Source organism: Anomaloglossus baeobatrachus, chromosome 5 (assembly GCF_048569485.1).
Source record: "Anomaloglossus baeobatrachus isolate aAnoBae1 chromosome 5, aAnoBae1.hap1, whole genome shotgun sequence".
In the NCBI taxonomy this organism is placed as follows: domain Eukaryota; kingdom Metazoa; phylum Chordata; class Amphibia; order Anura; family Aromobatidae; genus Anomaloglossus; species Anomaloglossus baeobatrachus.
In genome coordinates, this window is record NC_134357.1 from 118381748 (window position 1) to 118407787 (window position 26040).

The 26040-nt window shown below is 41.5% G+C and overlaps 1 protein-coding gene across 7 annotated transcripts in view; it reads right to left on the reverse strand.

Moving 5' to 3' along the window:
* Window positions 1–769: 769 nt before the first annotated feature.
* Window positions 770–26040, reverse strand: part of SORBS1 (sorbin and SH3 domain containing 1) — a 583014-nt gene continuing 557743 nt past the window's right edge. For 2 of the 7 annotated variants that reach the window (XM_075348809.1, XM_075348810.1), the window contains 6 exons: window positions 25331–25441; window positions 21906–21998; window positions 14937–14996; window positions 14315–14505; window positions 9401–9513; window positions 770–6502 (listed from right to left, as the gene is read on the reverse strand). In XM_075348809.1, coding sequence (XP_075204924.1) covers window positions 6435–6502; window positions 9401–9513; window positions 14315–14505; window positions 14937–14996; window positions 21906–21998; window positions 25331–25441 — 636 coding nt within the window. In that variant the 3' untranslated portion in view covers window positions 770–6434. The remainder of the gene's footprint in view (window positions 6503–9400; window positions 9514–14314; window positions 14506–14936; window positions 14997–21905; window positions 21999–25330; window positions 25442–26040) is intronic. The other 5 variants (XM_075348812.1, XM_075348813.1, XM_075348811.1 and 2 more) reach the window with 4 other exon arrangements.

Below are 26040 nucleotides of genomic sequence, written 5' to 3' on the forward strand. Positions count from 1 at the left end.
AAAAATACAGTATAAAACAACAAATCATACATTTAACGAAAAAGTCGGATTGAAACAATATTAGAAGGGGAACATGGCACATTTAACTTAGTTAATGGGTGCAATGGTAGGGTCCAGAGCCATAACCATAAGCAAATAACCGTGCACTCCAATGGGAACTGTGATTCGTTTATTAATTCCAAAAACATTCAATCTAGTAAATAAAATGAAGACGTTTCGGTTGGTTAGACCTTCTTCAGTACACGTGATAAACATATACAGATAGTGAGGGATGCTGGCAGCAACATAAGTGAATATACAGGTATAATCAGAGTGTGTTCAGCAATGTGCTGGAGGTGTACAGATCGTGTATGTTGTAAAATGCTTCTATTAGCTTAGTTTTTGCCTTTTTATAATTACATTTCTATCTTTCTGTTTTGTGGTGTTTGTGTGGAGAATACATTTTTGTTAATACATTCTATTTTGTTAACAACAGTTATTAACCCGGGCGAAGCCGGGTAGTACAGCTAGTAATGTATAAAGCGGTGTCCACCGTTTGCAAAGTGTGTGCCGATGATTTCTGTGTAGCTCCGGGTATACAAAATATTTTCTGATGACTTTCTGATCAAAACAATGATGAATCTTTGACAGTATATTTTTGCCGGAGAAATAATCACCGACGTGAATGAGCCATTGTATGTTTGCCGATAACCTATAATATTTGATAATCAGGCACCAATGTTAATTTTGGTTGAGGTTCACACCGTAAAGAACATCAAGGGACACGGAATTACTGAATGCTTTCTTTTATTATGATTCAAAATATAATGCACTGCAATAAGAAAACAACACAACATAAGTTTATGTTAAAGTGAGGAGCAAAGTGGTCATTCTATAATGATGTATGTGTTCTCGACTACAGAGTCCGATAGGTAATGACTAGCACATCGTTACTGTGTGGTTCCCAATTTGTAACATGGTTCTAAATACTGTGGCTTAACTGCACCTGCAAGATTAAAATATTAATAAAACAATGGATACTTTTCTTAAAAGGTGGTCAGTGTCTCGTCTTAATTGTGTTATAGATATTTTGTGCTAAACACGCTGGACCTGATGAATACAAACTAAGGCAGAGGAATATGGAGGCATGTCCTGCAGTAACCAGTCGGACTGCCACCCTCATTTTTGTAAGGCAGATTGGAATAGGACAGCAATTATAGGATTGGTTATTATGGGGGAAGGCTCTACTATTTTGTCTGCACACGTTGTATACATCAGGCCCATTCTGTGACATTATAACAAATCTCCTTCATTTAAATTAAACTTTAAAAAAGTAGCGTCTCCATTTTTCCCGGCTGCTGAATTTTTCCTCTTCGGTCAATTCACTTAAATTAAATTTTTTGTTTCTATACAAGATAACATACATGTTCTTTACAAAGTCAAATATACATATTTACAGTCGCTAACCTCTTAGAAACCATTTCAATGTGTACGTAACATGGCAAAAAAAATAATCTTTAGTACTCAGAACACAGATAATATATATATATATGTATATTTATCAAAACATATTGCTAGTCATGCCAACATAGCTTTGTTAATAAATCGGTAGAAAAGCGCCAGCAAAAAATAGTCATCTTACATTATTAAATATACCTTATTATGACAAAAGAACATTCTAGATCTGGTTTTCACTGCAAGGTGCAAACTTACAGTGCAGCTCCACTTTTTTTTTTTATAAACATTTCATGTGTGTCCATAATATGTGATTGGGTCAAAACTGAAGAGTTGGCAGAACAGATTGACTATCAGAATAAGTCATGTTACTCCATTACATACTGCATGGTACTGCACAATATGTAGAAAGCAAAATGTTGCTGTGTGATACTCCGCTTGTCAAGGAGAGTATATTTTTTTCATGCATGGTTCCCCTATAATCGGAGAACAAACAAAGACTTAAAGGGTATATTCATCTAGAACCCAAAAATTGTTAAAGGGCACCTGTCACCAGGACTTTCCCTTATAAGCTGCGGCCACTACCAGTGAGTCCTTATATACAATATTCTAGAATACTGTATATAAGAGCCCAGGCCGCTCTGTATAAAGTAAAAAACAGCTTTTATTATACTCGCCTGGGGGTGGTCCGGTCCGATGGGTATTGCTGCTCTTGATCCACCGCCACCTCTCTTCATTACCATCCTCCTTCATAGCTCCATGTGGATGACGCATCCTACGTTATCCACACAGAGACCTCCATTGCGTTCCTGTGCACATGCATTTTGATCTGCCCTGCTGATAGAAGAGCAGAGTACTGTAATGCGTGTGCACGGGGAAAGATCAAAGACCACCTGCGCATGCACAGTACAATACTTTTATCTATCTTTAGCAGGGCAGAGAGAAGTGCACATGCGCAGGAGCGCAATGAAGGCCTCTTTGTGGATGACGTAGGATGTGTCATCCACATGGAGCTGGGAAGGAGGACAGCGACTGCACAGGATAGAGGAGGTGCTGGACCCGACAGCAGCGATGCCCATAGGGCCTGCCCATAGGTTAGTATAATAAACGTCTTTTCTATATTATACAGAGCCTGGGCTCTTATATACAGTATTCTAGAATGCTGTATAAAAGGGCATACAGGTGGTGGCTGCAGCTTATAGGGGAAAATCCATGTGACAGGTTCCCTTTAAGTAACTTTATACATTTTGTATTCGGTTATGGCCATATCTGTTTATCTTGTCCATTTATTTCTTCCGTTTAGAACAAACAAACTAAACAGAAATTAGAATCCTGTGTATAGCTGCTGTTCCAATAAAAGCAGAGGGGGTCCATTAAATTATATGGGGTCTGTCTGATTTAGATTTAGTTATTTTTTTTCAAATGGAAAAAAAAAAAGGTCCTGAACGCAGAACGTATTCTTCCATTCTAAATATAAATCGAAACGACACCCCCCCATATAAGTCAATGGGGCCCATCTGCTTTCATGTGAACATGTGAAACAGGAATGCACAGAATGCTAGCTCTGTTTATGTTGTAAACGGAACAAACAAATGGAAAAGATAAATGGACATGTGAACACAGCGTTCCTCATCTTCCAGTGGCCAAGAGTTAAAGGCTGTGTTATAGTCCAGAGCTGAACTCACAGTTCTGCTGTAATTAGAACATTTCTAATGAACTATGATTAGGATTAGTTTTTCTACATCGGATTTCTGAATAGCTCCAGGTGTAACACTATGTAGCTATTGAGCCGGAAACTAACGGGGAGAATTCCTGCAGAATTATGAATGCAGCTCTGGGTTATAATACAGGCTGGAAGATAAATGTTACAATGTAAGGAATATATTTAGTTTAATTCTAAACGTAAACAGAATATGAAGGTGAACATATTTTATGACTCCCAAGAGCGTCTTATCTTAGGAGAAATACTTCTAATGTTATTAATACTCATGCTGGATTCAATATTTTTTGCATTAGAAATTAAAAAAAAAAAAATTTCTTGGACAATGATAAGTGGTCATGGGAAATTCCATCCTACATAGGGCATGGCCACATGTGACGGGAAAAATAGCAAGATATGATAAGGGTCACAATCTGCAGCTCAACCCAGAACAAAGGGCATTCAGTCTGAAAGTGTACCTGTGACCTACACGTCCTAGAAGCAGCCGGTATTCGGAAGGATGATGAACCACTCCTCATGCCTTATACCTCATGGTTGTGTTATTAACATGCTACATTATTATTCTCAGTATACAGGTCCATGGTGTGACAAGATGCAGCCGTAGATGGCGTCACCAGTTGGGCGATCAATTCATTCCTAATATTATTGATTAACCACCGTTCACCATAAATGATCGCATCGGCAGGAAGACTTCTGGTATAATGTGTGGCTATCGGTGCAGTATTCCTGGTTTGTGGGATATACATGCCTGTTTAGATGTCATATGCGCTCTTTTCAGCAACAGGTATTGAAATAATCCTCAACACTTGGAGAAAGTATATGTTTCAATATTCCCAGCTTACGAGACAATAGAACATTTTATAAAAACCTAGAGAATGTATTTCACATTAAAAAAACCATTGTGCTACAATAATGATACTATGGACAGAGATGGAGTCATCCGAATAATTACTGGGTGATCCAAATGTTACACAATATAATCTCACATGTCCCCATGTATATCTGCACCTAACATTTGTCATTTCATAAAAATAGCACCTGGAGATAGAAAAATATAGACTATAGAAAAGCCCTCTATAGCCTCTTCCTCACTTGCCATTTCAGCCCACACAATTCACTATTCTAAATTAGACTGGATAACAATGGAGTGTCTGAAATGTTGCAGCCCTCTTGTGGTTGTTTGCACGAATGCTTCTATATTAAAGGGAATCTGTAACCAGCTTTTGTTACCTAAACTGAGACCAGCGTAATGTAGAGACAGAGACCCTGATACCAGTGATGTGTCACTTACTGAGCTGCTTACTGTCATTTTCATAAACATCACTTAGGAGATTATAGAGGACTAGTAAACCTGCGGCAATATAGTCCAACTGTGCCCCCCCCCCACCACTGATTGGCACCTTGCAGCCCATGTACAGTGTACACAGAAAGCTGCCAATCAGTGGTGGGGGCGGGGTTATACAGAGCTCAGCATTCTGAGAACTTAAGCATGACACAAGGATCGTTTAACTGGTGTGTTATGGGTTCCCCTCTCCCCCAAAAAAACAGGCTATTGCCTAAATGTACAAGGCGGTCATAGATATAACATATTGACAAGACATTTACCAGGTAATGCAAGGCCATATGCAAAGTAACAAAAGACCAGACATGCTCTGTCAGCAACACCGTAGACATCCTATTGCAAATAAATGGCTGAGAAAATCCAACCATCAACTCAGCAGAGGTTCAGTTGATTGCCTGAATCTGTCTCATGTGTACGGGCTCTTAACGTTTAGTTTTCAGCTGCTTATTTTTGTATGGAGAACTTCTTTTAAAATCTTCCTTTTACTGGACCTTATGTAATGCCTTGAATTTCACATAGTCTATCAATCATTAAAGGGGTTGTACAATACTGGACAACCCCCATTATTGGCTACAGGGTGCTTCATAAATTAAAAAAATAATGTATACTTCCCTCTAAGGACTGGAGCCGCTACTGTGATCTGTTCAATACCGATCTAACAAATCACTTCACACGACTGCTGCTGTGAATTAGTGGCTGCTATTCCTGTCCAAGATGACAAGACATGGTTCTTCTGTTAGAATAGAATTGTGAAGGCTGCAGCCGCCGCTAATAAGCGGTCAGCAGCCGCTAATCGGCAGAGGTGGGCACGAGACACTCCGGAGACAGGGAACACAAAGCTGTATGCGGAAGAGCATCATCGGGCTGGGAGCGAAATATACATTTATCACAATTTCTGCAACACCCTTGATCCATTAATAAAAGGTTGTCCAATAGTGGAGAACCCCTTCAAATACTTATAAAGTTATGTAACATTTTTGTCTTCATGAACATCTGTCTCACACTGAAGAACTAGAAGTAATAAATGCATGGATCTGATAGACGCAATAGTAGACATTTCTTTGTATTTGACTCATCATAGATTTATCTTTCCCGAAACACATACTGTATATATCATTACCCATTCTTACTTTGATGACACTATGTCCAGTAACATATAGCAAAATGCTGGATACTTTATGTCCTTGAGAAAATATGATTTTCAATTTTAATATATAGATTTTATCTAAATGACCATTAGTAATAACCACAGAATAGAACTGAAATGTCCATAAAATCCTTCCGATTCAAGTGGCCTATGGCAGTAGAGGCAATACGGACCATGCTCTTACAACCGCTTCTACAACTGCTTGGCGCTGATCTACCGAAGCCAATGCAAGACGTGTGAATGTTCGGTCCATGTCTTGGAGAACCCAGGTTGTATAGCGGCAGAGGGCTATGTAGCGGTGTATGATCAGCCGGTAAGCCGGGGCTCGCCTGGCGGGTTACAGCTTGTGAGATCTGCTGCACAGTGATACAGTGTAACTTATACAAAATAATAAACTCTAATAGAAGTGATTGCACATCGTTTAAGAAAATAGAAAAACAGTCACTTTGTGCAACCTGCGCAGCCTCTATTCTTCAATGTGGTGGAATTGGGGATATCAAACAAAAATATAAATATTTTTCATCTAGAAAACGGCTGCCAGTGATACACGTAGGGGACAGGTACACTTTCAGGACAAGTTTGAAATGGAAGATTCTCTACTAAGGCAACATACTAATCAGTGACTGATTAACTCTTCGCAGCCTTGTGTTAGAAATTTAGAGTAGTACTTTCACACAGTACTGACACATGTAAACCTCTGTGTAGAACCACATAGCTAATACATTCAGCAATGGCCTTCATGTAGCATAATACCAAGTAGCTTCACAATTCTGTAGCGGTGTCCCGGATTTTTAGTAAAACACTGATTTGACATAGTTGCCAGGAAATGTGCCGAACAGCTTTGTTCTTCTTGATGTACCTGTGCCAGGATGAAAGTAAAAATTAATACAATAATGTCAGCATGAGGCTACAATTCTCATATGACTCAGCTCTTTAAATACTGAATTCCTATCACTGAAATTAATTATCAATTTAGATAGGATGGGGTCTAAGGGGTACTTCACACACAGCGAGATCGCTACTGAGATCGCTGCTGAGTCACGGTTTTTGTGACCTCATTAGCGATCTCGCTATGTGTGACACTGAGCAGCGATCTGGCCCCTGCTGTGAGATCGCTGCTCGTTACACACAGCCCTGGTTCGTTTTTTTATTGTTGCTCTCCTGCTGATAAGCACACATCGCTGTGTGTGACAGTGAGAGAGCAACAATCCTGAATGTGAAGGGAGCAGGAGCCGGCGTCTGGAAGCCTGCGGTAAGCTGTAACCAAGGTAAACATCGGGTAACCAAGGTGGTTAGCCGATATTTACCTTCGTTACCAGCCTCCGCAGCTCTCATGCTGCCAGTGCCGGCTCCTGATCCCTGCACACGCTAAGTTAAGCGGTGTGAGCTGGTAACTAAGGTAAACATCGGGTAACCATACCCGATGTTTACCTTAGTTACCAGTGTCCGCAGCTTCCAGACGCCGGTTCCGTGCAAGCGCAGCGTCGCTTGCACGTCGCTGCTGGCTGGGGGCTGGTCACTGGTGAGATCTGCCTGTTTGACAGCTCACCAGCGACCATGTAGCGATGCAGCAGCGATCCTGACCAGGTCAGATCGCTGGTCGGATCGCTGCTGCATCGCTAAAGTGTGAAGGTACCCTAAGTCTCGTCAATCGCGCTGATCAATGCTTTGAGGGGGGTTCACCTCTGCCAATGGATTTTTTCCAATAATGTGTTTGTGGGCCTTTAAGACAAGAAAACCCCTAAAACAAAAAAAATTAAGGGACATTGAACATAAAGTATTTCTTATGTCAATTTGCACTAAGTCTACAAAAATATCTGCCCCATGATCTGATGTTGGTGTAGATCTGAGAAACTCTCGAAATGTTTACACAAAGTCAGACTGGTCCTCCAGAAAATCCTCCAGTGGGCCTATACTGTGACCTAAATGACAACACTAAAGGCTGCTTTACACACAACGATCTCGTTAGCGATGTGACACGCCCAGATCGTTGTTACGATTTGCCGAGATCGCTCACAGGTCGTTTAGTAGCGGTCACATGTACACATCTCACAAACGACGCTACATCGTTCAGCGATATATTGTTTGACCAAGGCGGTCGTGTGGATGTTGTTAGTCATTGGCAGGGTGTCAAACGTAGCAATATGTCTGCTGCGTTCCAACGACGAACACTATTTTGAAACTGAACGACGTGTCAACGATCAACGCTTTTAACCCTATTTGCGATCATTCGGAGTTGCACGTAGGTGTCACACGCAACGGCGTCGCTAACGATGACGGAAGTGTGTCACGAAAACCGTGAACCCGACGACATATCGTCAGATAAATAGTAGCGTGTAAAGCGGCCTTTAGTCGAAAGAGGAATTGTGTCCAATCCAAATAAAGGCAAAATGTATAAAAATGTAAAGTGGTTCATCTCTTTTAGAAAACTTTGTGTCCTATGCTGTGATACTTCTTAAAAAACAAAGAACAAATCATGTGAGTAGTACTTGTAGTACTACTACTCTCAGCTGCTGACTCGAATTTCTGTTTGGTTGCAAAAGAGAACATTGCGTCAACAGCGCTGCAGCCAATCACTAAGCTCAGCAGTTTTGGCTTAGTAGCTGAGCTCAGCGATTGGCTGCAGTGTTGCTGATATGACATTTCCAATACAACCAACAGCAGAGAATGAACATCAGCACTGGACCCAGAGAGGGCAAGTAGAAACAAACAAACAAAACGAAAACTAATTACCAAACAATTGCAGCAAATAGCATAAGGATGTTTATAAGAGGGAAACCCCATTAAGGCTGCATACATAGGTTATTGGCATAGTATCTACCTCTGATACCTGTAGTATAAGGTTGGGGCCACACAAACACTACTGAGAGTGCATCGCATGACATTCGGCTCCCGCTCTGCTGGAGTGTAAGCTGAGTCGTGCCATTGTGATGTGATCCTGCGATGGAATGTCAGCTGCAGAGGACAGGGCGGGTGCTGCGGAGGAGAGGGAGGGAGTAATCTCCTTATCTCATCCATTGTCAGCTGATGTGTATATCGCACTGTACTCGGCTGTAATGCGAGTGCAGTGCGATGATTCTCTTGCACCCATAGACTTGTATGGGTACGAGAGAAAACTAATCAGAATCCACTCGCAGCATTCTGACATTGTTTGTCAAAAAAATCGCTCATGGGAGCTGCCCCATAGAGTAACATGGGTCCGAATGGAATGCAATTTTATTGCATTCCACTCGCTCCGTTTTACTCACCGTGTGGGCTTAACCAAATGAAGAGGCTGGTATCTCTACATTGCAGGATTACAGACAAGAGAAATACGCCACATCTGCTGTACAATGCCTGGTGTAAGTGATATGACTTGCCATGTGTGCAGTTTCCAGATGCTGCAACCCTTGTGGGATGGGATATTGTTTCCATAGTAGGTCACAATGTAGGTCAATTGAAGGTAAGCCTACTTCGTACACCCTTGGCAAAAAAAAAGGTAAAAAAAAAGAACCCATGTGTCACTGCAGTTACTGACTAGTACTGACTAGCTAAGGCTTATTCATGTCTGCAATTTTCATTCTGGTGTTCACCTCCATCATAAAATCAGAGCAATAAAATGTACAGCCTTGTTGGATCTCACACATGATGAGCACCACTGGTGTCTGATTATAGTGGGGTCTCAGGTGTCGGTTATAGTGTCCTTCATTTTACAACATAATGTAAAGCAGGTGACATGCGAAATGTTCTTAATGTAATTTGCGGTAGTAAAGCTTACCTACAAACCAACCGTCATCACACTTCTCCATGACATCAACAATGTCTCCTTCTCTGAGCTCCAGCTCATCATCATTTTGTGGTATGTAACCGTACAATGCCTGATAGGTAAACCTAGGACGGGAAGCAAAGACAAAGCTATACCAAGGCTCAGAAGAACCAAACCATTCATTGCAGAAAGGAAGAAATGTACAATATTAATTGCGGTGAAAACTAGAATTACACATAAGCATCTAATGGCCATTTATAAATACAAAGATTCTATGGGAGGGAAATAGTTGGAGCATGGGCATGGTCTAAAATAACCAAGGTGCATTGGCCCCATTTATACTTGGAAGTCCCCTTAAAAGGTTATTCCCACCGTCGTAGATGGATAGTCAGACAGTGCTTGTAATAACTTGCACTTTTGCAGTTCACTGGTTATTCAAATTTGCAGCTGTTCTTTAAATATTAACACTTTTGTTTACACCTTGTTGCCTAATCAACAGACCAATGCTCTATCTTGTAAGCACTGTGCTGAAGATGGCCAGGATTAGGAGTTAGCAGCGTGCTCCAGCTTCAAAACAGTGCTTACAAGCTCAATAGAAAACAGCTTGTAAGCACTGAAGCACGTTTTGCTGTCTACCAGCAGTGGTCGGTCTCCAAGTCAAGTGATTTACAGAGGAGTGGTAATTAACCTCAAGAATAGCTAAAAATTTGAATGAGAAGTAAACAACAAAATAGCTTGTATTTACAAGCACTATCAGACAATACTGATATTGGCAATCAAATCACCAAATTTAAGCACTTTGACAATCATATTCTGTACTGGGATCAGTTACATTGAAGTCAGAATAGCTAAAAATTGATCCAACGCATACATCAGGCAATGGAGAGGGTGTTATGTGACTAAGTAGTGAAGACTGATGTCATCAAAGTGTCAGTAAATGAGCAGAGCTGAACATTTTATGACCTGGATACCAAGACCACATGAAACACAATGCAGCACAACCACAAATAGCAGAGGCATCGCATGTCTTACTAGTGACATACTGTCCAGTAAAGAATAATGTATGTATGAGTATCTGGCATTTCCAGGCTGCCTCTCCTTTAATCTTTGCAGCTCGTTGAGACACATTCCTCCCGTGCTCATGTAGGTAATGGAAAGAATGAGGCAGTGCTGGAGGCTAAGAAAAGGCATGCCCCAGCGACTGGTTCCCAGAGGTATTTCCTATCCCACAAAATGGTCAAAGGTCAATCTATGTAAGGGTGACATCATGTCTTTTATCCTGTTGCGGAAATATTACATTTCCGATGCACATGATTAATAAAGTGCAGTGGAATACTACTGGAGAACTTTATTTTAATCTTCAAGGTGTGTGGCCAGAGTTAAAAACGCAATGTAACACTCAAGTAACGATCAGCACCAACACAAAGTATATATAGCCATCGTCACAGGCTTGAATGAAGCATTGTAGGAAAAAAACAATCCAAATACAATACTGATATCAGTGGACACCCACAAATGAGTTTTTTACTTTGGACAATGCCTACTAAGGGTGACTACTAAGCAGATCCCAAAGTATCCCCCTTGCTGTGTTCTTTGGGAAAACCCAGCTGTTAGTGTTAGTTTCCCGGCAGTAGGGAATTTAGGCATTACACAGTGGCCATTCAAATCAATGCGTTGCCTATGTAATTCAGGGCAGGATGGGTTTTCCAAACTTTGAGCTGCTCATTGTATCTGTTCATCCTCTGAAGAGATCAAAATCTTGAACAATAGACCCTATGAATTATCTCTCTATTATGCTATATAAAAGGAGTTGTGCAAATTGAAAAATCCATTGAATTTAATGGGTAACTCTGCTTCTCCAAAGATGACCACCTTGATGATACAGTTCACAACCAAAAGAACTGTCTCCGGTCTAGATTCTAGGAGCACATTTATCTAGTAAGTGCCACTAGCTCTTAATTAGTATTTAAAAAAATAATATATGAGGAGTGTAGTATAATTGTCTGGTATTCAGCTAAACATATTTGCTGCATGTTTGTCACCTGGTCTAAATAATCAGAAGGTTCAAGGTGAAGTTCACTGATTGTGAACAGTTGGTGGACAAGTCCTTGGAAAAATTGCAGCAATATTAGTAATCAACATATTCGACCCATAATTAGTCAAAGGACACGCAAAGAAAAGAATAACTCGCCCAGATTATAGTTGAGAGCAGGGTTCTCCGGGTGCGAGATGTAAATTTTAAGCTCTGGTCTAACCTCCGATATCAGTGTGGAGGGAGGGGCAGCACAGCTGAGTTTAGCTGTGTCACACTACACCACCTTTATCAGCTCTCCTCCTCTCATAGCACAGTCACCTCTGCCCTTCCCCCACATCATAGATGTGTCAGTAATCACACTTATGTCTGTTGTGCTCAAGTCAACTTGTAATCGCTCTGCAGTGAGATCAGAGCAGGCTGTCATTACATCTCATACATGAGTAGCTCAAGCACAGGCAGGTTACTCCTGTGTGAGACATGATAAAGGCCTTGATCTCATAGCAAAGCGATTACAACCTGAGCGCAACAGACATAAGTATGAATATTGATATCTCCAGATAGACAGTCTGTGGGGAGGGGAAGTACAATACAGGTGACAGTAATAGGAGTAAAGCTGATAGAAGGGTTTGTAATGTGACATCAGACATCTCACACACTGAGAATACTGCTCTCAGCTATGATCTGGGTTTTTCTTTTTCCTGAGCCGCCTGCTTATTATTAGGCAACATCATATAAGGTGAGTAAGTACAGGCCCCCAGAGAAAACTAACACCCACTTGTACTTAAAGGGAACCTGTGAGGTCAAAAAAGCATTCTGACCTACAAGTAGGACCCTGTGTGATCTAGTAACCCATTCCTACCCATCCCTGTGTTGTTATATTGTGTAATATGAAAGTAATAAAATACGTTTTATTACTTTCATATGTCCTATGTAAATAGCATAGGTCTCTAGCCCCATGGGTGTTACATCGTCCTGTGGGCGTCTACATGCTTTCCATGGTATCAGCCCCTGTCGGCGTGATACCATGGATTTACATCAGCGACGTGAGCGTCCCTACTTCAGAATCTCGCACATGCGCGCGCTTACCATTCTCACCGCCTCATCCTGGTGTTTGTGTGTCGGCTTCCGACGCACACTGCGCATGCTCAGAAGCTGAGAAGCAAGCGCCAGGATGAGAAGGCGACAAAAATGGTAAGTGTGCGCACGCGAGATTCTGAAGCTGCAGAAGTGACGTCGCTCATGTAAATCCATGGTATCACGCCTAAAGGGACGTGATATCATGTAAAGCATGTAGACACCCACAGGGCGATGAGACGCCCATGGGGCTACAGCCCCTGCTCATTTACATAGGGAATATAAAAGTAATGAAACGTATTTTATTACTTTCATATTACACAATATAATAACACAGGGATGGGTAGGAAGGGGTTAGCAGCTCACACACGCTCCTGCTTGTAGGTCAGAACACTTTTTTGACCTGACAGGTTCCCGTTAACAAAAATTAACTCATAAGTGCCAAATTCTTTTGATTGCTAATATCTCTGCAACAGAGTGGTGAAATCAAAAGAAAACAGGTTTTATTTCGCACTGCAGCTACTATTACATCATGTTTCCCGGTCAATGAAAATTTGGTGAAAGAAGCCCTCCCATTAAGTTTTTTTTTCTTTTTACTAAATCCGTGCACATAGTGTAGTGTCAGTGTGTTAATATCCTCACCCACTGTTGTCTTTTCCGGTCTCCAGCGCAGTTCATCTCTTTAGAGACGTCACCGCTTTTCAGACTCTCTGGGTCAAACTATTCTCTGTGAGGCTTTTGCAATGTAAGTCTATGGCGCGTCAGAGAAAGTCTCCGTAGGCTTACACTGTTAAAGAAACTTCGGGTTCACACACAGAACATTGAGTGAGTCTGGATTGTCTGAAGTGTGGTGACATCACTGAGAAGAGGAGCAGAACGGTGCTGTATTACAGAAAAGGTGGCAGTAGGTGAGTGTATTAATACACTAACACTACACTGTATGCACACATACCTAGATTTAGTATAAACCAAAACAAAAAGAAGAACATCTTCATAGGAGGGCTTCTTTAAAGAAAATCTGCAGCACTTCAACTTCGTCCAGAAAGTATGACATTTATTCACCAGGCAGGCCACTTTTTAACTTAAGTGGGCCTTGTCAAGCATCTTCCTTTCTGTATCAATTGACTGACAAGCCATGGTGAACAATACTTAATGCACCACTCCAGTGGTGAAATAAGTCCCCTGCTCCCTGAATTATTCTCACGTGCCACCATCTTCTTCTGTTCTCGCTGCCGCTCCGGTCGGTCTCCAGCGATTTGGGACCTGCCGGCAGGTCAAGTGTTTCATGAGTCAGAAGTCACTTCAGTACAACTCTATGAAAGCTCGTCGTGGCCTCTTTGTGGATCTCATAGACTTGCACTGAGAACTTGTAACATAACTGGACTGTACCAAAGCTGAAAAAAGGTGGACACGCCAGATGGTGGCTGGGGAAGGTGACTTAGATTTAAAGCACCACTCTAGTGGTGAAAAGACCTCAAAACACTGGAGTGGTGCTTTAACATACATGTGTTATTGCGCTCAAGGTGGGAAATCTTAGCACTTGGTAGTAGATTCTATTACAAGTTTATTCTATTTAATGTTCCTTTGTGTGAAAATGATTTCAAAATGGTGGTCAGAAAATCCTAAAGCGGAGATCCAGGATATTTTTTTTGCCTAAAGACATATAGATTGTGAGGAGCTGGATATTAACAATGTGAAAAAGTTGATACATTTGCTTCCTGTGTTGTCTGAAGCCTTACATAGGACTGTATGTAAAACTACAGTAATACCCGATATATGTTACATAAGATAAAAAGAAGAATGGAATGGAAACTTACGCATCTTGAGGCGTCTGACTCCGCTCTAAGCTCTCCCTTCTTTGCTGTGCCTGAGGTTGCTGAGAAATGATTAAACATTGTTTATTGTCATATGAAGACACTTTGTGTCGATAGTCAAAGGGGTGAGAGATAGTACTGCAGTAACGGACTGATTTCTCCGCAATGCTTATTATCTCATTGCAGACGGCTTCCTGCCGACAGTCAAGAGAAAAGAGACAGGAAAAGATGGAGACATTCCAGTGCATCAGACAAGTCCAGCATATAACAGAAGTGGAGATCCCGTTAAGTCCATGAAGTGGAGTGAAGGAGTATTCCAAGGGTAAGCATGAAGAAACAGGCAAGATACAGAAGAAGGGAAAATTTAGTACACATTTACAAAAGACACACAGGAGAGAGCCTGGTGCAATTAGCATGTTGCTGTTAGAAAATGCTCTTAAACTTGCAAAGAAATGTTGGTGAGCTTGGCTCGATCATGCATTATTGCGGTTAGGATTGAAAGTGCAGGCGTAGCCAGAAAAAGAATATTATTCATATTGAGAAACAGAAACACACATGTTAAACAGAGACAGGAGTCAAATCAAATGCACCAGTGGCCGGTCTGCGTCCGCGAAGGATCTCTTACCACATAGCTCTTTTCAGACTCTGTGAGGTCTGGTCCTGTGGTCAGTGTATGATGAGGTTGCTGTGGTCATTAAGCAAATTATAAGGGACACATTTAGCATAGGTTATTTGGTTAAAGGGAGACATATAAAGACACACAACACTTTAAATCTAAGACATTTTTGTTTGCCAATTTCCAATCCAGTACCTGCTGGAGGAAAAATAAAATGTCAAGGCCAACGTGGCATATATTGAAACAGGCTACCGTCTGAAGGGTATGCTTTATGTTCCTGGTAGATTATCATTCAGCCTACCAGTTTAGTTTGGTGACTTTTTTCCATGAATTAATGTGCAGGAATGACAGATGGACCAGCAGGACCAGAGCTGTAGATACTTCAGCAGTAATCTAAGGCTACGTCCACACCATTAGACTGTTTACCATGCATCCAAAATGTTATGTTGTACAGTAAAAGCACAGTGGATGGGATTTATAGACATTCCATGCCCACTGTGCTTCTTTTTTCCACAGTGTACCCTGACCCACGGCGCGACTTCCCAAGTCGTAGCATGTCAATTTATTCTTGCGGAGACGCGAGTGTTCTCAGCGGGGAGAACAGAGAGAAAGTCCGCAGCGCCCAGAACCCGGATCGTGAGCATGGACACTGCATTCTCCTGTTGAGAACACTGGAGTCTCCACAGGAGGGATGACACTACACATAGAACAAAGCATCTCCAGATCGTGGGCATGTATCCTAATAAGCACTACCAGTTGCAGAGATCCATACAAGTAATATCAGTTCAGTCTGTCAGTACAAAGTGACAATCCAAAACCAAACACAGGTGTTTGGTCCACCCTAGGTGCAAATGTGCGGTTCGGTGCGCCTTCCCTCCTATTTATTTTCCTACTAGAATTGTCAAGCAAGGAAGAGTAGGGAGGAGACAGATAAAAAAACAAGTTAGTGAGACGTTGCACTTAATGGTTTGGCCATCCCGAGGGTGCACCTAACACCTGTGTTTGGTTTGAACAGTCATTGTGTAAAAGATTATCCCACTCTTTAAAATCTTTTACAAACAGGAGCGTATGGTCCAACAAAATAAAAGCAGTGTTACCTTAAAATTTTTCTGCAGATCCTATATGTAAACAGGCTGCAATCATCCAATGAAAAGAACGCTTATTTATTGGGTTATATGATCTTTTGTGCAGAGCAAAACATCATCGTTCTGGTCGTGGCATCATCCTGTGTAAACAGGACTCGCATTGACAAAAACTATAGCAGCCTATGTGCATTGAGTGATCTATTACCGCTATCTGCTTCTATAAACAATCTAATAAATTACTGCCAATCACTAAATATTTACCAATCGGCTGTAGTTTAATGTAATTGGTAGGTCCGTGTAAACAGATCGTTAGTAAGATAAGTAATTCTGGTTTTGTTATTATGGATCATTATCAGCTGTTTGTAAAAAATTATGTTTTTGGACGACAGAATAATGGTGCTAAAAAATTCCACATATAAAATAGACTTTTAATTTGTCAATAACTACAATGATTAATGAATCCATCCAGTGCAATAAAGTGAAGCAAATATCTTATTGGCTCTACATGTGGTTTTCCAGTAGATCATTATATGCGAGTCAATATACTATATGGATATAATACCAATAATAATACCCAGGACATCCTGCATATCTCTATATACGACTGTGAACATTTATACCCATTTATAATAAAATCCCAAACATACCATAACAATGTTGAATTCAGAGTAAAATGGTAAATGTGGTGAAGTGTAAAAATTTTACAGATAAGCAAAACTAACCATATGTATAATTCTACAATATCTTGTATTAATGAGAATTTACGAGAATAGATATGAGCTGCAATACCAGGCACAGCCTACTGATAAGAGTGGCGCCGTTATTGTTAAAAAAACAGACACTTTGTTTTAGGGCTCATTCACATGACCGTTCCGTTTTTGCGGTCCGCAAAACACGGTCCTTTTTTTTCACGGATGCATCCGTGTGGCATCCATGTGACATCCGTTCCGTTCCGTATACGGGCCGTGTGTCATCCGTGTGCCTTCCGTTTTTTTTACGGACCGCAAAACACGGAAGCAGTTATATAGATAGAGAGACAGAGATAGATAGATACATAGATATGATAGAGGGATAGACAGAGAGATAAATAGATAAAGGGATAAATAAAGGAATGAATGAATGAATGAATGAATGAATGAAAAGGAAGGATAGATAGACGGATAGCTAGAGGGATAGATAATAGATGAGAGAGACATATAAATGTCCCACTCCCCAGCATTTTGTAATCTTGCACCCTTTAGTGCCTTTCATGTGGCACTAAAGGGTGCTTAGCCTTGTAATTGGCCAAAAAATAAATAAATAATTTAAAAAAAACGATGTGAGCTCCCCCCTACTTTTTGTAGCCAGCTCGGGTAAAGCAGATGGCTTCAGCCTGCAGACCACAGATGGCAGCTTCACCTTGGCTGGTAATCCAAAACAGAGGGCACCCCACACTGTTATTTTAAATTAAAGAAATAATTTTAAACAAAAAACGTGGGTTCCCCCAAATTGGATCACCAGTCAAGGTAAATCGGACAGCTGTGTTCTGGTATTCTCAGACTAGGGAGGTCCGCGGTTCTTGGACCCTCCCCAGCCTAAGAATAGCAAGCCGCAGCCACCCCAGAAGTGGCACATCCATTAGATGTGCCAATCCTGGTGCTTTTCCCCAGCTCATCCCGATGCCCTGGTGCGGTGGCAAACGGGGTAATATATGGGGTTGATACCAGATGTGTAATGTCACCTGGCATCAAGTCCGGGGGTTACTGATGTCACGGCGTCTATCAGATAACCGACATCAGTAACCCAGTCAGTAATTAAAAAAAAAAAAAAATAGACGACAACAAACACATTTTTATTTGGAAAAAACACTCCACAAAACATTCCCTCTTTCACCAATTTATTGAAAAGAAAAAGCAAATCCGGGTCCGGCGTAATCCAATAAGGGGGTCCCACGACGATCAATACTCACTGTCCCAGTCAATGAAGAACAGAATGTTCCCCATAGGCTGGGAGAGCAGTGCAGTGACCTGAGCTAACATCATGAGGTCAGCTCAGGTCACTGCAAGGCATGACCAGCGCTGACTTCAGGAGGTTAGCGAGGTACATTACCTGCGGTGATGTAAGCCTCTGCACTCCTGACGTCAGCGCTGGTGACTGAGTTCAATGACCGCCACATTCTCATATCACCTTTCGCGAGCGGTCCGTGACATCACCACTAGTCACAGTCTCAGGCCCGCCTGCGAGAGGAGATATGAGAACGCGGCGGTCAGTGACGAGCACTGACGTCAGGAGTGCAGGAATTCATCCCCGCAGGTAATAAACTTTACTAACCTCCTGACAGCAGCGCTCATCATCCCCTAGGCTGCTCGCACTGCAGTGCCGGCATATGCGGACTCGTTGCAGTGCCGGCATACGCGGACACGTTGCAGTGCCGGCATACGCGGACACGTTGCAGTGCCGGCATACGCGGACACGTTGCAGTGCCGGCATACGCGGACACGTTGCAGTGCAGGCAGTCGCGGGGCTGGCAGGGAGCGGGACACACACTGCACGGGCACCCGATGGAAGTCACACGGAATTGCTTCCATGCGGCTTCCGGAGATTTTACGGGCCCATTGACTTGTATTGAGTCACGGTCCGTTATTACCGAACAGAATAGGACATGTTCCATAATAACGGAATGGACATACGGTATCCGATGTGTTTTTTTGTAGGCATCCGATGTGCTTTTTTGTAGGATTGGATGCACGCGGAAATACTACCATGGACCATCCGATCCCACACAAAAGACATTGAAAAGATGGTCCTGTCCGTGGGTCCGCAAAAAAACAGGAACTGAACAGGACAGACGGAACGGTCATGTGAATGAGCCCTTAATCCTCCACTGCCAGACCAGACAATTGGTGCTTGGTGTTGAAGAAATAGATCATGTAACACTTTGTAGACTCCACATGGTAAGTTTTGCTTTTCTGTTGAATTGCTATGATGGTGGAAGAACAGGGATCACGGGAGCACATATTCTGTCCCTTATTGGGAAAAAATATTATACAGAATGACTTCACTAAAGACAATAAGTGAAACCACAGACTTATGAGGTAGCAATATGGACAAATGTTCGACTTGTATGGTTGATGCAATGTCATTATGTAGACTGTCCTTCAAAGCAAACAGCTAATATAACGTTGAAGGTAATTTGTCACGTTGAAAGTACGATGCTATCTACATGCAGCATGGTGTCATAGAGCAGGAGAAGCTGAGCAAACGGAGATCTAGTTTTATGAGAAAAGATTCAGAATAACTCCCTTATTGATTGAGGATCCTGATGACTGTGGGTGTTAAGAGTCCAGTAGGTGGATCTATTCAGTCGTTGGTTGCTACCTCTGCACACTTAGACCCATTTCAGACATCCGTGTTTCAGGTACGTGTGACATCCGGTTTTAATACGGATGCCACGCGTACCCATGTTATTCTATGGTGTTAATCACATGGCCATGTTTTCACACGAACAATGTGACCCCTCTTGACCCCGCACACACACACGCAGACATAGCAGGTTTTTTCTCCGGCAGCACGGGTGTCACACAGATCGCACACTGATGTGATCCGTGTGACATCAGTGTGACATCAGTGTGACATGTACCGGAGAAAACATGTGTCTATGAAATAAAAAGATTTTCTATATTTACCTGGTTTCCAGGTTTCCAGCGCTGTTTTCTTTGGCTCTGCTGCCTCCTGCTTCTGACCCCTGCTAATTATATTTATTGAATATTCAATGCACCTCGGAGCTGGAAGCAGGAGCATTCGTGGGGACAGCATCGCTGGTGACAGGTGAGTATCCAGCAAGCAGTGTGCGCAGTGACGTCCAGGAGGTAATTGGGTTTCCCAATGAACTCTGATGAACCCGTGAAGTCACCGTGGTGACACCCGCTGTAGTGCGGGAGTCATTAGGAGGTCATCAGAGTTCATTGGGAACGCCAAAGACCTCCTGGACGTCACTGCGCACACTGCTTACTGGATACTCACCTGTCACTGCTGTCCCCATGATGCCTCGGCTTCCAGGTCCTCAGTGAAGTGAATAATCAATAAATTTATCGAGTGGGGTTCAGAAGCAGGAGACAGCAGAGCCGAAGAAAACAGCGCTGGATACAGGTGAATATAGAAAATCTTTATATTTCAAAGACTCGTGTTTTCTCCGGTACGTATCACACAGATGTCACACGTGTGACACACGAGTGACACACATATGACCATACCGATGTGTGTGGATTGTACCTGATTAAACACGCGTCTGAAAGGGGCCTTATACAGAAAAGCCAGTCATACATTGAGCAACACCATCCTCTAGACTCACAAGACCACAGAGAGTGGACATTTCCATGAATGCAATAAGTCATATGGAATATTTTCTCATAAAACTATCAGTGTCACAAGCACGTCACGGCTTGATCACATCTCAGATTAGATGGTCACTAAGTATTGTGGATGGAAGAGCTGTTTTATTGCCCGCATGTCATTTACCTGGAGTTGGAGCGTTTTTAATGCCATCAGGTACTAAAGGTGTTAAGGTTCATTTCTATCCTGCAGTGATCTAACAGGTAGTTGTAACCTAAGCTGCAGCCCCTCCCTTCTGCTATAAATATCTGCTCCTCACTCTTCTCTATGCCGGCTATAGCTCATGCCTATGCTGACCATGTAGAGAGAACTCATTGTTGCATAGCTGTGTTGTTGTTTTTATTGCAGCTGCAAAGGTTCCTACAGAAGAAACTGAGCTGTCCTTTTGGTTGTGTCTTTCCTTACCTGTTTGTCTTTGCTACTTTGTGTTGTCTTACTGTAGTGGCGAGATTAGAGTCTCGCTGGCCCTCACTAGTCAGAGTGAGATCAGGGCCAGCGAGAGCCAAAAGAAACGTGATTGGTGCACTGTGGGAAGGGCCTGTCTGGGGTTGTTCGGAAGTGCAGGGGATCAGTCTCAGGTGAGCATTAGGAGGTGACCCCGCTCCCCTCTCCCTAGTGCAAGGGCCTAGCATTGTATTTTGTACCCTTTTTGTTGTGTTGCTCACCGTGGTTTTCCCACAGTGTTGCATCATTTGCCGGGAGACCTCTTGTACCTGGTATGACACCTTGTGTCACACATCGTGACAATCAGTCTGTCCAGATGTAACTGCTCTATAACATATGCCTGCAGGTAGTAACACATGTTTAATGGGGCTTTCCGATATAAACATTTTGCCAAAGGCAGGCAATGTAATAAAACAAATACAAATATTTTTTCACAATGCCAATCCAACGCTACACCTTCATGCCGATAAAAATGGCGTACACATGACTACTATAGCAAATCATTTGCATCATGGTTGTATGGCATGATATAACAGAGTACATGTTCATTTTTCATATTATCATTTTGCCTGTCTTTGTCGAAATGTTGAATGATTTTCTAAAACCTCTCTCACGTGACAGTTTCTCTATAACTATTAATTCCACTACATTAATGGGCAGATTCTGGTGGAGAACATTGGCTGAAGTAGAAAATTTATACATCTATCATGTAAAGCGCCATGGAATAAATGGCACTATAATAATAATAAATAATAATCTATCTGGATCCACCATATAGTCTAATAAAATAAGGAGCATTTTATAGGTTGTAAAATATAGTCTGGGACAGGCAAGTAATATCTTAAAAACATCATAAATATGTTGCACTTTACAAAGCAATCCCAAGTAAAAGCGAATGTGACAGCTAAAATGTATACATATATAAAAGTATACAGAAAGCTCCAATTTTACCAAAAAATTAAAATATGTCTAAACTGAGAAATAACTTGAAAGGGAAAAAATGGTAGTAAGAAGTAACAGTATTGTCTTTACGACTGATTTAGAGAGGGTGATAAAAATGCAATTTTCTTGGGCTTACCACAATAGAATTTGAGTTCAGGGTATTAACCGGGGAGTCTGTAAACTTTACGGGACTTTTAGGTGCTGTTTGTTCGCCGTCAGATCTGCAGGGCTAATGAGATGATGTAAAAGGACAAAGTATGCAATGAGAATGGGATGAGAAGTGAATACACAATAGAGGTCACGTAATTGCACAGCGATTGCCAAAAGCCATGCTGTGTACACACACACTCACAGAAACCACAGTATATATACATGCAGGATCGTTACGTACAATAGGGTGACCTCCAATGTAGAAAACATATAGGTAATTGCTATACAAGGACTGTATGGTACAATGAAACAAATATGCAAAATATAATATCTGTTCGCGTAATATTCCTTGATTGATGGAATCTTCTGGTGTACCAAGGGTAAAAAATATTAACAAGGATCACAATAAAGGCATGAGGTCCACCTAAAATAACAGTGAAGATAACTATTCTCCAAATAATGAGTACAACCCTGCTGAACCCCGAATGCAATAATGTCAAATGTTACCACACTCAGATATGACTGCATTGTCACGTATGTGCAACAGTGTTAATCTACATATGAACAGAACCTACGCCTATACTTTTGGAATAACGCCTGACTTATTAACAGTGATGAAATATTCAGTTAAAGGGAATCTGTCAGGTCCCCTATGCCCTCCAACTCAGCAGCATTGATACCTGTATGCCTAAACTCCCTCCCTACCAGCCCTGTGCAATGCTATTCACGAATATAAAAGTGTAAAAAAAAATTACTTATAAACTGCACTGTTCCTATGCTAATTAAGAGATTGACTAGTCGAAGGGGTGTTTACCGAGGCTAGTAGGCCCTCTTTACATGTTATTATACCTGTGTGGGCAGGATAACATTATTTCCATGAGCCGGAGTCAACGCCAATTAATGGAAATCTTGCGAATGTGTGCAGCTCATTTCAGCTGTGTGTACCTCAGAAACAGGGTGGACGCTTCCTGGCTTCATTGCGCACACTGTGCATGACCAGAGGTTCAGAAAACAGCTCATGTACACATCTTCTGAAGTTCCAGTCATGCACAGTGCGCCTAATGAAGCCAGGAAGCGTACAATCAGGTTCAAAGACGCACTTACGCGACCGAAGTGAGTTGCGCACATGCGTGAGATTTGTATTAGCTAGCGGTGACACCGGCTCATGGAAATAATGTTATCACGCTCACAGGGGAGTGATAACATGTAAAGAAGGCTGACTAATCTGTGACAAGAACAGCGCAGTTTTTCACACATTCATATTAGTGAATAGCATTATACAGGGATGGTTAGGGAGGGAATGTGAGCATACAGGTATCAATGCTGGTGGGTTGGAGGGCATAGGGAACCTGACAGCTTCCTTTTAAATATGTGTGGTCTTTGGAAAAAGAAAGAGAGTATAGCTAGCAGAACTAAATGTATGTACCCTGTATCTTAGCCCTGTTCACACTGTGTTTCTGCAGTACATCTGGGAGCTCCATCTGAATCCTCCTAGAAATGGAATTCTGATGAATTGCCGATGAACCATAGAATACAATGACATGAATGGCGTTCAAATTGACTCCATTGTTTTTATTCTGAACATGAGGATTTGTTCATATATGCACAGAAATTTAATCTGCGGAAACACAGTGTTAATAGGGCCTTACTTAGTTGTTATTCATAAGCCCACGGCAATCAGTGAAAATGTATTATTTGGTTTAGTTCAAATATGGCAGTGAAAGCAAATGCTTAGTGTGGTTGCACATTTGTACAAAAAAAACATTATTAGAAAGTTACCTATTTTTAAGGAAACTCCTGTTATCTCTTTTTGAAAGGACATGAAGTAGCAGTCTAAAATAGTCGTAAGTAGCAAGTGTGAAAATAACTTTTTTTTTTTTTAATAAAAATTTTGATATGAAAAAAAAAAATACCAAAGTTATTTTAAAAATACTTGTAAAAACCCCCCCACTAATGATAGTTTCCAGTTAAGCTCTAGAGAAGACTTTTCACCAGATTGATCGTGTTAAACTGGCCATATCATGGAATAGTAGCTGCAGAGCTGAGTAACCTAGGTTTTTATTTTTTTTAATTACTCTTCTTCATTGCAAAGATATTAGCTTGTAAAATATATGTTCTGGGGGCATGTACTTCTTCCTCTGTATGAGGATGACCAATTATAAGCAGGTAGCAACATACAGCGGAAGAGAGAACACATCCCCTCTTCTCACTGATCTCTATAGCTACTGTGGGGAGATACAGCGGAGCTGAGATAAGTATCATTACAAACACTGCCAGATTTTATTTCACAGAGCCGACAGCAACACCCTCCCTGCCACCACACTGACTGCTGTGAGATGAGTAAATAGAAAATATTATGTGTATTAAAATGTAAAATGACTGTATTCTCTCAGTACATTAATCACCTCTTTATGCAATTAGTGCATTAAATTTCATTTAAAGATATTCAATGATAAAAGGGGTTTTGCAGCAAATAAAAATTATACTTAAAAGTGTTCAATCTAGTTAAATATTAACACAAGAAATGATACTTACCCTCCCTGATCCCCTGCAAGTCATGTTCTAGTGCATACCCAGCCCCTGCTTGTCAGTGCTTCTTGTTCCCATCCTTAACATTGGAAATGGCCACTCAGCTAATCACTGGCTGAGGCAGGTCACCATTGTAGACAGTGATTGGCATTTTCAGTTTGTCGAGGACAGGACCAGAAAGCACAGACCAGAGGGTTATTTTGCATACAATTAGATTGGGAAAGGTTCTGATGCAAAAATCAAAATTTCTCAATTCACCCGATGAGGCCATAAGAGTATCATAGATGTAACCTGTTGTCTAAACATCCATGAATGGAAATTATGATTCACATTTACTCTACTAGTGGAGATGAGATGTTGACCATCAGCTCTATCCTCAGGGAAACAAAAAATAAACACCACATATTTCAATACATTTGCTCCCGCTAGGAATGAATGCTGCTGCAGGTGGTAAGAACACGCAACCTGTCAATGTGTGTTAGTGAATCAATACATAATGACCACCACGCCATTTCTAGTTTCCATCGGTGGCCAGCTGTCAGCTGAAGGTTTGTCCGACCACATACACAGACGGAATTATTGGCATGCTCCCCAGGATCATAAGGATATATCTTCTGCGGCTTTGGACCACCCTTTGGGAGAACTACAAAATTAGGGAAAGTCCATTCCAAAACATGATCAATATAACTAGTATACAATTTAGAGAAGTTATTAAGCTAGTAGTATGTAGATTTGCAAGCGACTGTCTGCTCACATGAAACATGGCGCTCTTGCACGGTTGTACATGCCCGATCAGGATGAACACTCAGATTAAGGCAGTGCATGCAGCTTGAGAGCAAGTGCCTTTTAATTTTTAAGCGGTAAGCTACACAAATCCATTACCTGTGACACACTGACCCTGCCTCTAAGTCTGGGAGGTGGCTGATTTGTGACAGGACAGGAAGATAGTGCAGTAGGATAGACAGTTGAAGAGAGTGGCATTGTGTCTGTGGTCTTTAAAGGAGAGAAAGCTCATCAGATAGATTACAGTGCAAATAATCATTATAGGTTAATACTAAACACAACAAGCAGAATAAGATGCACCCAATGTCTATACACAATGGAGAGGACCAGACCATGGATAAAATACAATATCTTCAGGAATATTGGTCACTTCATTGTGTCCACTGAGATCAGACAAGAGGTGAACGTTTACTATTACCGTGTTATGCCTCATTCATAAAGTGACCTTTCCGAAAAGAATCTTACAAATTATTCCTTTACCTAGCAATGTAAAAAACATTTCCCGACCTAAATGGGCTGCGATGAAACTTACAGATATGATAATCCAGACTTGGGTGCTTGGGGTCTTAAAAAATAAAATATAAAGTTTCACCTTTTTACCCACGATGCAGTCATGCTAGGTGTTTTTTTTTTTTTGTTTTTTTTTTTTGCAGTTTTCCAAAAATGTAGCCAAAACATGCAAACACAGCCTTCCTCTCCTGTTGAGCGGTCATAGGGAGCAACACCGGGAATTTTTTCACTCTTGTTCTCTTACTATTACCCAAACTGCTCCAACTCAGATAGCTCATTTCAGTATTGGGGAAATGCCT